Raw genomic sequence first — 15,883 nt, forward strand, 5'->3', positions numbered from 1 at the left:
GATCATATGATGGAATGGGGGAAAAATGGATGTTCAATTATGTCGGATGGATGGACCGATAGGAAATAGAGAACTTTGGTGAACTTTTTGGTTAATTGTTCAAAGGGAACCATGTTCATGCAATCCATTGATGCTTCTTCAATGATTAAGACGGGAGAAAAGATGTTTGAGTTACTTGACAAATGGGTAGAGCAAGTTGGTGAGGAGAATGTTATTCAAGTTATAATAGATAATCACTCAAGTTATGTGATGGCAGGTAATAAATACTATTTCTTGAATTTTTATTTACTTTTAAATTTTGAATTATTTATCTTGAGAACTTATTTAAATTTATTATCTACAATTTCATATAGGGAGGTTGTTAGAATTAAAGCGCCTACATTTGTATTGGACACCATGTACTGCACATTGCCTTGACTTGATGTTGGAAGATATTGGAAAGCTACCAAACATCAAGAGGACATTGGAGAGGGCTATATCACTAAATGGGTATATTTATAATCGCTCAGGGCTACTCAACATGATGAGGCGGTTTACTGGACAAAGGGAATTGCTTAGGCCTGCTAAGACTCAGTTTGCAAATGCTTTCATCACATTATCGCGATTGCATGAACAAAAAAACAATTTGAGGAAGATGTTTACAAGCTCAGATTGGTCAGATAGTAAATGGGCAAAAGAGCAAAAGGGGAAAACTATAGCCAACATAGTTCTAATGCCTTCATTTTGGAACTCTATTGTGTTTTGCTTAAAGGTTTCGGGTCCCCTAGTTCGTGTGCTTCGTTTGGTTGATGGTGAAAAAAAAGCTCCTATGGGATACATCTATGAGGCCATGAATAGAGTTAATGATGCAATTGTGAGAAGTTTTAATGGAAATGAAGAGAAGTACAAAGAAATCTTCAACATCATTGATAAGAGGTGGGAGATTCAGCTTCATTGGCCTTTGCATGCAGTAGGGTACTTTTTGAACCCGAAATTCTTCTATGATAAGCCAGAAATAGAGCATGATGCCGAGATTATGAGTGATTTGTATAAATGCATCTTAAGGCTAACAAGAGACCCTGCTAAGCAAGAAAAAGTTGTGGCCGAAGTGAGTTTGTTCACAAATGCCCAAGGACTATTCGGGAATGAGTTAGCTATTAGGACAAGAAAGACTAGAGCACCAGGTTAGTTATTTAGTTTTGTTTATTTAAATGATTAGATTGTATTTTTGCTAAAATAGGTGAATTGTTTCACTAAATTGTTAATATCTATACTACAGCTGAATGGTGGGTTGCATATGGAGCTTCAGCTCCAAATTTGCAAAAGTTTGCAATGAAAGTCCTCAACTTAACATGCAGTGCATCAGGTTGTGAACAGAATTGGAACATCTTTGAAAATGTGAGTGACCAAATCCAAAATAATTGAGTCTTGAATGTAACTTAAAAGTTAAAACTTTAAAATATATTTATGAGCTTATGAATTTTTATAGATTCATAGCAAGAGGAGAAATAGGTTAGATCATCAACGCTTGAATGATTTGGTGTACATCAAGTATAATCGAGCCTTGAAGAGAAGATACAATGAACATAACACCATTGACCCAATTTCCTTGAAAGATATAGATGATAGCAATGAATGGTTGATAGGAAGAATGGAAGATAAGGATTCTCATGGAGGTGCACAAGATGATTTTGTATTTGATGATGACAATTTGACATGGGGTGATGTTACTAGAGCTGCTGGAGCTGAGGAGGCCAAGTTTGATACTAGAGCTAGAGCTAGAGCAAGCTCAAGCATAATACCACCAACAAGGGGGATAGCTTCAAGTTCTAGAACTTTGCCTTCTCATTCACTAATAGATGAAGATGAAGATGGAGACATGGTTGATTCAGCAGATGAAGAAGATGGGGAAGGCTACAAATGTGGTGATGGAAATGATGATGATGATGATTTTGTTGATTTAGAGGAGTGATGATTGCTTGTTGTGGACAAATTTGTGATTTAAGTGTTTTTTAATGATGTTTTTGAATTGTGGACAAATTTCATGTTTTGGACCTTTAAGTTTGGAAACTTTGGATTTGGATATGTATTAGGCAATTAGCAATATGGATTTGGATTTGTTTTTATGCTTGGAGTTCTTTATTTTTATGTTTTTTGTTTATTAAATTGAAGCTTTGGATGATATTTGATGATTTATGTGTTTAGGACAAATAAATGATTGTTAAATTTGATTATATTATATAAAAATATATATGTAAATTAGGGTGCGCCTCACTTCACTAAAGCCCGCGCCTTAGATGCGCCTTGCGCCTTGGTGCGCCTTGAGCCTTTTAAAACTATGCTCTGAACCTTACAAACTACCACCCTATTGTCTCACGCTCACCCAATTGATTTTCTTTTTTTTTTCTTCACTCAACCATCTCACACCTGCACGTCTTCATTTTATTTATTTTTTAATTGTGGCCCAAGACAGGGCCTAAAAATCCAAAATCCACTTATTGTTATTATTATTTTCCATTTGTTGTAAAACAAGGATAAGTGCAATGCAAATAAAGTAGTAGAGATAAAATATATCTTACTTTAACAATATATATAATGGGAAGAAGGAATCAGAGAAGAGAGTTGATAAAATTGAGAGAATGTCATATTACAGGAGATGAGAAACCCTTTTATAGGCTTTTCAAATGGCTTCCATTAATATTCTCATTAATGAATATTAATGGAACTCATAAATAACATTAATGGTTTTCATTAATGAGTATTAATGGAAGTCATAAATAATATTTAATTAATATTTATTATAATTAATGTGGTATCATTCATTACTTCAGTTATAACACCATTTCTTTTTCTTTTTTTTGTCATTCTAAAGCCTCAACAAACAAACGATTTATTCATTTATTTTCTAAATATAAAATTTCTTTTCTTCAATTGAATTTTCATTTCAAATTTAATTTTTTATTTTTTCTATTCAATCAAAAATTTGTCATCTTCATCAATAAATCAATTTATACTCACAAATTTCCAAACCTTTTGATCTAAAAGTTAAATAAATAAACCCTAATTTAGATTGAGATTTTTTAAAGAATATCTAATGTGTTCAAAAGTAATTACCAAATTTAAAATATTAATCTAGGGGTCAAAATCTTACCTGAAAAATTGATCTTCAACTCTAAATTTCCAAATCTTCAATTTTATGTTTCTCTATACTCTCGAATATTTCTAATCTTTGTATAAAAAGGTTTTCTAAATAAAGAAGGTAGGGAAAAATTAATTTATACTTAAAAAATTTTAAAAGTGAAAAAACTTTTCTATCCTTATTAAATTAATTTAATTATTTTTTTTAAATTACGGTTTTACTCTTAAATTAGGTTTAGGGCATTACATGTCGAGTAAAGATCTATTGATTTTTACTTGTTAAAAACATCTATAAAACTTATTAGTATATTTTTTATTTTAATTTAAAAACTAATAGTTTTAAAAGATAATTTAATATATTTTCAAATATTCTAAAATGTCAAAATTTATTACTACCGTAAAAATGTTATTATGATTAATTAAATAAATAATATGAAATTGGTAATTGGATGATTATGAAAGTTTCTAATTATGCTTGGTTGCCAAAAAAAAATATTAAAAATTTTATAAGTTAATATTTATTTTTATATAATAAGTTCTTGGATTTGTAATTGAAAAACTTATTTCATTATTGAAATTAATTTATTAATGTTTGGATTTTTAATTTGGTGAAGATCTCAAATTCTAATTTTTTATTTTTAAAAACCAATTGGAATTATTGATTCTAGTAAATGTAAATTATATTTTGGAGTTAACCTATTAAAATTATTTTTATTTTTGAATAAAGAGTCTAAAGAAATTTATAAATTTTATTTTATTTTATTTAGAATTTGATGAATTGTGAAATAAAAATGGTAATAACACGAGTTAACCCAATAATCTAGGTGATGGAACCCACTTCCAGGGCAAAGTTTGCTCCAATACTTGGTGTCCTTGTAAGAAAAAATGAATCAAAATCCTAATGGGAGTGGGATTTGATTTCCAATGTAATAAAAAAAAATTATTCCTATTCCCAATCTAAAACATAATCCAAACATGGCCTCAAATTTTATGATAGATGACATTATTATATAAATACCAAGAACCAAAATCCAGATAGATTACAAGCCTTCAATGTAACTAAAATAAATCACTTCCACATTCTCTAGTCTCAACTGTTCTAAATCCATGGCATTTGCAAGATGTCAACATGTCAGTTAAGAATACCTGCCATTTGAATGTGGCTGCAATCTGCATCTGTTTGGCATTGGGTTTTGAATGGGAAGGGAAATATTGGATGAACTTTGATTTCTCTAGACAATTTTCAGTTCTTTGAGCCATTCTGTATGTAGTGGGCATGGATCTGGTTTTCCTTCTGCAATTGCCTTTTGGGAGAGTGAATAGAACCAACCATTTCTCCATTTGAACTGTGAGCATTTGAACAAGAAACAAACCAGAACTCAGTTACATGAACACATACATATCTGCTATGGGAATTTGCTATCTTTAGCTGATGACAGCTTTTTACCTCCTTAGCTGCTGTTGGAAAGTGACTTACAGCCCGTGAGTATGCACATAATCTGTCCTCCATGCCTTCGTCAAACACTATCCCCTTTTCCACTGCAGCAGCAGATGCAAGTTCTCCAATGAGGCTAGACACCTGGAAAATGTAATTCGATCAAGTTCTGTGGCCACTTCCTCCCTGTGACATGCAGATAAGTGTGTGGTCTACTGGTCTACGATTATAGAAGCCACCTTTTCAGGGATATGATTCTACAATTAATTATTAGGATTAAGACTTCTTCATGGTGTCAAGGTGTCAAGGTGCAAGGCCGCCTATGTCTAGATTCATATCGTTTACAACAGTATTCTTCATTTGACACATTGATTTATACAATAATACTACACCTCAAAAGCAGTATATGAGAAGTAGTTATTGCATTATGGCTATATTTACATTATAATCCTTCATTCATGAATGGAGATAGACACCAAGACTCTTAATCAAACTCTAAAGAATCTATGTTTTCCAAATGAAAGCACAGAAATGATCACAAACTGATGAGACAACGAGTTTCTAATGCATGAACAAATCCAAGTGAAAGCTCCACAACATGGAATAACTCTCTGCAATTCAGTAATGCGTCAAACTGAGCTCTCATTTGTTGGGCAAGGGATGGAGATAATAGGTTATCTGCCTAACCTAAAACCAGTTTAGGCCTGACTTAAGCATTCCTGAATATGTTATTTGATACATAATTTAGATAGACTAGATTCGCTTACCCAAATTTATCAACCCAGATATAATCTTAACTCCAGAGAAAGAATAGTTCATATTCAGATTTTGAACCTTCAAACCCTGATTCATACTGGTCCTACAGGTTAGTGTACAGGGGAAAAAAAAGGTTGGCTACTCTAACCAATATGTATGATGATTTTATCCCTAACCATTATGAACATTTGAGTCATGCATCCTGTTTCATAGAGAAGTAATCATTGGTGCTATTTCTTTTAAATAATGAGGTTTAGAGGAAATATCATTCCATGAAAAATATCAATATACTAGTAAAATAGCTTACAGGCCACAAACTGAGTAAAAGGCAATGGTCAATTGGCCAAGGATTGGTAATTAGAGCCAAGTAATTGATGCATGTTTGCAGAAATCATATCAAAAGCAAGTTCATTTTTTTTTTCTTCTATTATTCTTTCCAGCCAATTGACCTGATAAGGATATGCAATAAAAACCCAGTCATCCGTGCATCATAGCGATCCATTTTAAGGATCAAGACAAAGAATGTTGTACCCTTTCTATGAATTTGACACTTAACACTGGATCACTGTGGTCCATGATCACCAAATATTCTTCCCTTATCTGATGTTTCAGATAAAAATCATCAATAAAGATGGCCTTACCTCAGAGCGAAATTCCTTCTCCACGACACCTACAGTTGCTCCAGGATGACGAGCACCAACAAGCATGAAAGCTGAGATCCATATTAGCTTCTCTAACATCTGCTTCTGAAAGGCTTCCTTGTCAAGGACCTGGTTTTAGATTACCATTGGAAGTACAAATTCAATAACCTCTCACAAAATATTCTCAAGAAAATCATAATCCAAAAAACTTTGATTAGTGTCATGAGAAGGATAAAAAACAACGGTATCAAAGTTGTTGAATACCCAATTTTCTTAAAAGCTTAAGCTTGTAGGCTCTGAGTCCACAATATATATCATGCACTCTAATACCCTCCCTCATGTGTAGCCTCCATTTTTGGGCTTACACGTGTTCTTAATAAATTGGATAAATAAAAATGCGGTAGTAAGGTTTGAATACTTGACCTCCCACCAACCAAGGCTCCAAAACCATGTTGAATAACCAATTTTCCTAAAAACTTAAGCTAGTAGGATTTGGGCCCAAAATGTATATCATGCACTCTAACAAAAGTAAATGACTTGAGAGGAAGAGAAAGATGATCTACTTGCCATAGAATCTCACATGAAGCTATCTCAGAGTACTAGTAAGAGATGGGTATGACAAGAGGTAAGGTGGGCATGCTTTACACATGACAGCACCCCTTACTAGAACTTTAACATTTTCTATTAACACTATCAACTTGTTCTCAAGTTTTGTCAAATTGTAGTCCACTTGAGGCATACCTCAAGTGGTTAGGGATTGGAGTGGGAACTAAAGGTTCCAAGTTGAGTCCCAACAGGGACATAGAAAAAGAAGAAAAAATAATTTAGTTCGCTTTTCAGAGATTGTCTAGTAGGAGTGTTGTTCGGTAGTTTTTCTGGATTTGCTGCCTTTGGTACTATCTATAGATTTTCAGTTTACTTGAGCCGTGCCTATTTTGATAGGGGCTTTTAATAATTAATAATTTTTTTTAACAAAATTTTCCTTGCCTATTAAAAGAATTATATGTTTTAGGAAGTAAAGTTGTCTCAAGATTACAGCTCAGAATGCCCCAAGACATCTACTAGGGTTCACACAGAATTGGAGTTCTAAACTTTGCTGATGAGCAGTCTTAACAAAAAATAGTAGTACAAGTCAGAAAAATAAATTCTTCACCTTGCAAGAAAGGCCTCCAGCATGTAATCTTCCAGCTACAGCAGACGCCCATTTCCCATATGCTGCTGTCAATCCCTCAGGATTAGTATCTGTTTTCCCATCAATAGGAGGTTCTCCAAGCTTTGATACAGCAAAATATGCCAAAACTTGGTCTGCATCACTCAGACCTTTACTTTGAAGCCATGGCTCCAGCATCCCATTCTGGAAAAAAACCAAATCTGCTAGATTGAAAAGATCATATACAAAATCATGGACTAGAAGCGAAAAATATATTTCATTATAAACTAGTGAATTTTCATATCAAATCGCTACCAGTCATCATGCGATTCATAACAGTGAGCAATATTGAAAAGTGGTGATGATTAGATTTCATGTTTTTGTGATACCAGTGAATTTTCATATCAAATTGCTATCAGTCATCATGCAATTCATAACAGTGAGCAATATCGAAAAGTGGTGACGATTAGATTTCATGTTTTTGTGATACCAGTGAATTTTCATATCAAATCGCTATCAGTCATCATGCGATTCATAGCAGTGAGCAATATCGAAAAGTGGTGATGATTAGATTTCATGTTTTTGTGATACCACAAATTCCATTAGAACTTGTGAAAATTCTGATCAAATCACACCAAATTATATCAAGAAATACCCCGATAAAAATGGAATTGCAAACTGCTAAGTAGTTAAATTCTAGATAGAATTACTTTCATCCATCACATAATTCAGTGAAGTTACTTAAAACAACAAGGAAACTCCACTATGCAAGTGAAATTACAAAGAAAATGACAATCAATATGACATAATCAACAAAATGATAGAAAATAATTTGATATACCAAAACAAACAAGCGAATTTCAAATGGGGTTCAACCTCAAACATCACATGGTTCAGTGGAAAATTAGTCATAAATATCATGCAACTCAACAAAGAGAACCACTGTCTAACCAAAACGCTGCCTTCTGTTTTCAAAATCAGATAAAAAGAAAATGACACTGAAAACATGTTTGCTACCAAATTTTAAAAACCGATCTCAGAAATAGATAAAACTTTAAAATATTATTATCGATCTTCCAGAAAAAGAAAAAAGCCAGGTTGGTAGCAAGTAAGAACCACTTTTCATTTGCAAAAAACCTATAAAAAAACAAGTGTATTCACAATGAAATAACATGCTTAGTTAAAGCATTTTCAGAAACATTTTTTGAAATCATTCCCCTCAAAATGGGTCACTTCTAGGTCATAGTTAACCAAAAAGCTTATACTGTTAGATAACGGGACATAATATATAAACCTAATAATCAACTCTCAAATGCATCATCCTCTTACTTGGTTTGTGATTTCAATAAATGAAGAATAATCAAGTTCTCAAAAATTATAAATACCATGCTAAACTATCAATTGACCCAAAAACCTTTGCTAATCAGTAATAGCCAATAATGTATATCAAGCCAACTTGAAAGCATTGAAGTATTAAATTTCATATCAACATACAACCTGAAAGCCAAGAATGCCATGATAATTTATCAACTAACCTAAAAGGTTAATGCTGATAACAATGTACACCAAGCTAATTCAAAAAAATTAAATATTTTTTGATTTAATACAAGTGTCCCAAAAAAGAATTATCAATTCACCCAAAGAGTTAACAGTTTCTGGTAATGGCGAACAATGTATATGAAGTTAATCTGGAAATGTTAAACAATTGAGGTTAAAGTAGGAGTGGTCAGGTGGTGGGTACCGCTCCAGCGAGACTTGGGAGTGGACTCAAGAACAGCATCCAGATCATCGTTCCTGGTGCAGACCAAGATGGGTCCGGCGAAATCGAGCGGCACAGAATCCCCTCTCTTCACGAGGAGATCGTCTCCGGAGCCCATGCCCTGCAGGGCTCTGCCGACTCTTCCGCCGCCGACGATCACCGCGGGCACCACCTGGGTGGCCATTGCAGATGAAGCCCTAACCCTAAACCTAAACCTAAACTTAATTGGGGGAGTGGGTTTTGAAGGAGAGAGGAGAAGAGAAGAGGTAGTGGCTGAAACTGATGCAGTGGCCATGGTTGTGTTGAGGAGCCATTGGTGTGTTCTCTGCTTGTTCCTATTATCTGGATTTTGTTGTTTGTATTAGCCACTCATTTCTGCCTCTGTTTTATCTGTCTAGGGTTTGGCCCTTTTAGGTGGCCCAATCTGCTGGCCTAAGTAAGGGATGGGTTGGGTTGGGCTCAACTTTTCAGTCAAAGGCAAGGTTGGGTTGGGTTCAACTTTTCAGCCTCAAGCAAGGTCAGGTTGGATTCAACTTTTAGGTGGTGTTTGTTTTTTTGGCTTTTTGTTGAAAGCAATTTGTTTTTAGAATTTAAGTTGTTTGTTTTTCTATTTTTTCATGACTTATTATAAACTTTTTACTAAATAGAAAAAACCAAAATATGTAACTTTTTCTAAATAGAAAAAATAACATATTGATTTTTTTTACTTTTTAATACTTAATAGAAATAAAATACTACAAAAATAAACAACCTAATATTTAACACTATTAAGCATTAAGGTTCTATTTAGAATTAAGTAAAAAACAAATACCACCTTAGTCTCGGGCAAAGTCAGGTGGGTTGGGTTGGGTTGGATTCAACTTTTCAGTCTCGAGGAAGGTCAAGTTGGATTCAACTTTTTTTTTTTTTTTTTTTTTTGTTGGTTTGAGTGGCTCCTATCATCTCTACATGGGAAGGGACCACATCCAACAATCTCTTCTTGACCCATGAGGAAAAAGGCTTTCTTGTCCATGTAACCTCTTTATAAACAACAAGTTTTTCTTTAAGCAAAGCTCTGGTCATCATATCTAGGGATGACAATGGAACAAATTTCTTTAAGTATTGATAGAACAGTGTGAAATAAGACTGATTAAATTAATGAAAACACTCAAAACATGGGGTAATTTAGGTGATTATATTTTTTTACAAACTATTTAAACTAAATAATAATTGAAGCAAATAAATAAATAGAACATGGAAGAGAGATGCAAACTCTTTTTATAGTGGTTCGATAATTTTGCCTACATCCCCTCTCCTCAATCTCCTTTCTAGATGAGGGTTCCATTTGTCAAGGCTTCAAACCAAACCTTCAATCTTGTGCATTTGAATTCATGACTCTAATGGGCGCTACACTTCTCTTCAAGTTTAATACCAACTTGAGTTCCAACCACTCAACCTTTAACTAAGAAATGAGGTATTACAACTCCCAATCCTAGCACAAGCTTGGCTTAATACAAAGAAAAGTTAGAATGAATACAAAGGGGTGCACTAAATGGATTTGCAAGTGAAGAAATGAATGCACTTGAGTTGGGAGCTTCAAATGAGAGAAAATGGTAAGTTAGTAAGTTAATGCAAAAGTTCTCTCCTCAATAAATGCACACGAGCTCTTAATTTATAGAAAAACAATTTCAAACACCTTAAACTGCAAAGGTTGGCCTCTATTGGTCGAGCTATGGTTCAACTAATTGGTTAGCCGTTAGAGCATTTAATGCATTGCAAGTGACTCTTTGTCATTTTTCAGGCTCAACGACTAATCATTTTGATTGGTTCAAGGTTCCCTTAATCGGTTCAGCCTAAAATTGCCCAAAATTCTTCCTTTTTTAGTCCTTCTCTTCTCAATAAATGCATAGGAGCTCTTAATTTATAGAAAAACAACCTTAAACACCTTAAACTACAAAAGTTAGTCTCCACCAATTGAGCTCTAATTTAACTATTGGTTAGTCGTTGGAACATTTAATGTACTGCAAGTGACCATTTGTCCTTTTTAAGGCTTGATTAGTCCTCCATTGGGAAAAGTAAAGCCTCTATTGGCAACACCAAGGTTCTAGAAGAGAGAAGATTTTGAGCATGCTTAATTAGTCCTTGATTGGGAAGACTTAACCAATTTGATCAACTTAGGGTTCCCTTAGCTAGTTAAGCCTAAAACTACACAATTTTTTTTTTTTTTTTTTTTTTATGTCCTAACCTTGCAAATAATTGGGCAATTCATTTAGAAATCTTTATAAGGAAATCTTGAAAGAATTTAGCCTAAGATTTCGATACATAAAACGTATTCATTCAATTTTAAACGTTTAAGGTCACTTTTATGAAAAACTAAGAATGAGTGAATGCATTGAAAGTATATGAAAATCAGTTTAATCCTAATTGCACCCAAGGGATTCATCTTACAAAAGTTCCTAGACCTTATGAGTCTTCAAGGATCCATCTCTTTATGAGATTTGAATCTTCTTAAGGCAATCTTGAACTTTCTTTTGATTTTCTCAATGAAACCTAAAACTTTACTTGAATTTTAATGTTAGTGAGTTTAACTAGTGTTTTGTTATTATCAAAACTCAATTAGAAGAACCTTTGGGGTAATAAACAAGTTTGAGAATTTTTTTTTTTAAGAACTCAAATTAAGTTTGAGATGAGTTAGGGTATTACATTTGTTATAAAAATTAGGCTAATCCAATCTAAGGTAATCACCCTAGAGGGGGGGGTGAATAGAGTAATGGCCTCTTTTTGCAAATTTAAATTATATGAATGCAAGAGACAATTATATGCAAATATATAATAAAATAATATAAAGATAATTGCATATAAAGTAAAATAGTAGGGAAGAAAGAATGCAAACACAAGATTTTTATAGTGGTTCAAAGCAACCCGGGCTACGTCCACTATTTTCTAGCTTTAATCCCAAGCTTGAGCTTTCACTATTTCGAGGCTTCCAATCCAATCCACCCTCTTAGACTTTTGGCTCCAAGCACTCTTTACAATCTTCAAGAAATATCCCACTCTTGAACAACCTCCCAAGTGATACCCCACACTTGAGAATTCGTAAGTGATATTACACACTTAGACTTTTCTTCTCAAAGATTTACAAATGAAGATAGGAAATATTCGCACCAAATCCTAGTACAAAACTTTAAAATGTACAAGAAAAACTAGGATTGAAAGGTACACTAATGATATGCAAGTTTTAGAACAATGGTGCACTCAAAAACACTCTCCCAAGGCTCAAGTATATTCAAGAAAGGTTTAGGAATGTTAAGCTCTTGAAACAATGAAGATTGAAGCTTTTTTATAGAGGGAAATGACCAAACTAGCCATTGGGGGTTCAACCGGTGAAGTTGAGGGTCGACCAGTTGACTAGCCATTAACATTTAATGTTTGACAAGTGACCATCAGATCTCGACCGCCCCTAGACCAATCCTCGACTGGACCTCGATCGATTGAGGTTTAACCTCGACTGGTTGAGATTCAACCTTAACTGATTGAATAAGTGTTCTGGAAGAGAGAAAAGGTTTTTGCTCTTCTCGACCGGTTGAGCTGAACAGGTCAACCAATTTCTCATCCGGTTCAATTGGTTGAACCGTTTTTGGCTCAACAACCATTCTTTTCAACTTAAAACCTTTTAAACAAAATTGAAAAGCATTTGACATAAGACTTTAGTTGAAAACATGAAATCATTCGATTTTAAAAGATTTAAAACAAAATAACTCTTGAATGATTTTGGTGCATAAATAAAAAATGTAATGTATAAAAAACCTAGTGCACCAACAACCTTAAAAAGTGATCTTATGAAGTTTAGGTCTTGAAAAACACTTCTCTTTGAAGTCTTCTTCTTCTTATTGATTTATCTTTAACATAATTTTTCTAACAACATTATCTTTCCTGACCATATATATATCAAATAAGAGAAATCGGAAATTCATAGAGATATTTAACAAAGAAATTTAAAGCAAAGGAACATCAAACTTTATATTACATAACTTAAAAATTACATAACTTGAAAAACATACTTATAAGGAGAAATAAGAGATGATATTTAACAATGGAAAGGATAGGAAAGCTTATGAAGAAAGCTTTGGCTTGGGAGACTTACATCATGAGAAAGAAAGAAGAGAGAATGAAGAGCTTTAGAAGGAGGGAAAACTATGAAAATTTAAGCGTGCTTACAATTGAGAAACTAGCTTCCTTAAATAGCTGAAAATAAGAATCTTAAACGATACAAAGTAGATGACAGGGCACTATACTTTTTGACTTCGGATGTGAATAGTAATCACCCGTAAATGAATAGTGAACAGTAAAACTGACTTTTTACTATAGCACTTTTGACTTTTCAGTAAGCAAATCTTGCTTTTGGCGGAATACTGAGGGTTGTTAGATTGCTTTTGAACTATAGAATCACATGCGGGAAACAAACATGCTTTCAGTGCTGAAATGACTTAAAGCTTGTCGGTCGAGAATCATGAGAAAGCTTGAATGGAGTGTGCTTAATGTCATCGTATAACTGAAAATACTTATTTCGATTTCCTTACTAGAGGAAGAATACCCTCGCAATCATCACCATTATCCTAGAGGTAGTTTGTAGTAGAATCATCTGATTTAGCATAAGAGTCATCTTGGGAAAAACTTGAATTGCTCTTGTCAAGAATTTTCTGAAATTCCTAAGGTGTTTTTGCTGCAGCAAGCATGGCTTGGAGTTGCTATTTCTTAAGAAGAAACTGGGACATATCATCAGAAGCTGAAGCTTGTGTAGGATGCTTAAAAACTGAAAGTTCTTTGGGGGTAACAAAAGACATTTTGAATAACTCAAAGCCATCCAAGATGGGCTTTGGGAGAATCTTAATAGTCGAACCAAAATAAGTCCACCAATTGTGGAATCAAATGGAAAATAAGGGAGTTGATGCTTAGATGAGAAATAGAACATCCATGAATGATGGAAGTCCTAGTTTTATATAAGAAAAACATTGAACCATGCTCTCTGGTAGTCCCAATAGTTGAAAAATCTTAGTTTTGAAGGCTTAGAGATTTTTTTTGAAAAATTTGGATTCCCACCCCACTACTTAACTATAAGAATTTTAAAAATATGGAAAGTATAAAATGTCAAATCCAAGTTGTTGTACTTATCAACATTATGCTTGATTTTAACAGAACCAGTTTCCACAAGGATATTGTTAGAAAAATTAGGCTAATCCAACCTATGGTAATCACCCTAAAAGGGGGTGAATAGGTTGATGGTCTCTTTTTGAAAAATTAAACTATGTGAATGCAAGAGATAATTATATAAAAATATATAATAAAAACAATTGCATATGAAGTAAAAGAGTAGGGATAAGATAATGCAAACACAAGATTTTATAGTGGTTTAGCACAACCCAACCTACATTTACTCTCCTTTAGCTTCAATCCCAAGCTTAAGGTTCCACTAATTCAAGGCTTCCAAACCAAGCCTTCAAGCAATACAATTGGATTATGGTTCCAATCCTCCCTCTTGGACTTTTGGCTCCAATCACCCTTTACACTTCTCAAGAGATACCCCACTCTTGAACAACCTCTTAAGTGATACCCCACACTTGAAAATCCCTAAGTGATACCTCACACTTAGATTCTTCCTCTTAAAGATATACAAATAATTTCATAAAATCCTAGTACAAAACTTTAAGCTCAAATGATACAAGAAAACTAGGATTGAATGGTGCACTAAAGACATGCAAGTTTTAGAACAATGGTGCACTAAAAAACACTTTTCCAAGGCTCAAATATATTCAAGAAAGGTTTGGGAAGGTTAAGATCTTAAACAATGAAGATTTGGAGCTTTTTTTTATAGAGGAAAAAAACCAAACTGGTCGTTAGGGGTTCGACTGGTCGAGCTGGGGGTTGACCGGTTGACCGGTTGACTAGCCGTTAACATTTAATGCTTGGTAGGTGACCGTTGGACTTCAACCGGTTAAGGTGGGGTTTGAATGGTTCCTCATCAAATTGAAAAACCATTCTAGAAGAGAGAGAAGGTTTTTTGCACCCCTTGACCGGTTGAGTTGGGGGTCGATTGGTTCCTCATCTGGTTCAACCAGTTGAGCCGTTTTTGGCTCAATAACCAACTTTTTCAACTTAAAACCTTTTAAACAAGTTTAGAAAACATTTGACACAATGTTTTAGTTGAAAACATGAAATCATCCAATTTTAAAAAATTTAAAACAAAATAACTCTTAGATGATTTTGGTGCATAGGTAAAGAATGTAATGCATGAAAATCCTAGTGCACCAACAACCTTACAAAGAGATCTTATGAAGCTTGGGTCTTGAAAAACACTTCTCTTTGAGGTGGTCTTCTTCTTCATGATTTCTCATTGATTTGATTTGTCTTTGTGATTGCCACTTTGAAAATCGTCTTGCCTAAAAACACTTGAAATATAATCATTAGTTCTAAACCTTGTTTTTCTATCATCAAAACTGAGATTAACCAAACCTCGGTTTCACAGATATGTTCATAAAATTCTCTTGTTTTCAAAAGACCACTAAAGGGATAATGAAAGTTTTCATGAAAAGCTTTTGTAGCTATCTCTCTGGGATTTTCAAAGAAAAATTCTCTTTCAATAACCAAAATAGGTTGATTAAGATCATTTTGCCAATATCGCGATTTTGAAGAAAGAGGTGTGGGGTTGGCAACCACCATAATTTGCTTGTTTGAAAAAGTCGAGCTTGATGCTAATTACTTTTGAGATGGAGTAGCTTTAGTCACTTGCTTAAAGGTTTGAGACCCTGAAATGGTTGGAAATAGAGTAGCATTTACTGGTTTAGAAGGATCCAAAGGATCATAGTACAAAAACAACATCTTATTAGGCATATGGTCAAAAGAATGAAGCCTTGCTTCTTTTTCTAGTTCAACTTGTTAACTCCAAAGCATTTTATGGGGAGAAGGATCTTAACTGGTTTTAGAAGATTGGGATTCTGGTGGTTTAGGAGATTGAGCAGCCTTTTTAGGGGTCATAATCTCGTGAATCC

The 15,883-nt window shown here is 33.8% G+C and overlaps 2 protein-coding genes across 2 annotated transcripts; one reads left to right on the forward strand and one right to left on the reverse strand.

Moving 5' to 3' along the window:
* Window positions 1–410: 410 nt before the first annotated feature.
* On the forward strand, window positions 411–1,352 carry LOC117921892. Its single transcript, XM_034839838.1, has 3 exons — window positions 411–1,163; window positions 1,259–1,265; window positions 1,346–1,352. The coding sequence occupies exons 1-3, from the start codon at window positions 422–424 to the stop codon at window positions 1,350–1,352; spliced, it is 756 nt and encodes a 251-aa protein (XP_034695729.1). The 5' UTR covers window positions 411–421.
* A 2,730-nt stretch (window positions 1,353–4,082) lies between these two features.
* LOC117922734 lies at window positions 4,083–9,210 on the reverse strand. Its single transcript, XM_034840943.1, has 5 exons — window positions 8,841–9,210; window positions 7,103–7,320; window positions 5,950–6,078; window positions 4,565–4,696; window positions 4,083–4,463 (listed from the first exon to the last, which is right to left on the reverse strand). The coding sequence occupies exons 1-5, from the start codon at window positions 9,151–9,153 to the stop codon at window positions 4,350–4,352; spliced, it is 906 nt and encodes a 301-aa protein (XP_034696834.1). The 5' UTR covers window positions 9,154–9,210; the 3' UTR covers window positions 4,083–4,349.
* Window positions 9,211–15,883: the final 6,673 nt, after the last annotated feature.

The sequence above is a fragment of the Vitis riparia genome, chromosome 9, assembly GCF_004353265.1.
Source record: "Vitis riparia cultivar Riparia Gloire de Montpellier isolate 1030 chromosome 9, EGFV_Vit.rip_1.0, whole genome shotgun sequence".
NCBI lineage: Eukaryota > Viridiplantae > Streptophyta > Magnoliopsida > Vitales > Vitaceae > Vitis > Vitis riparia.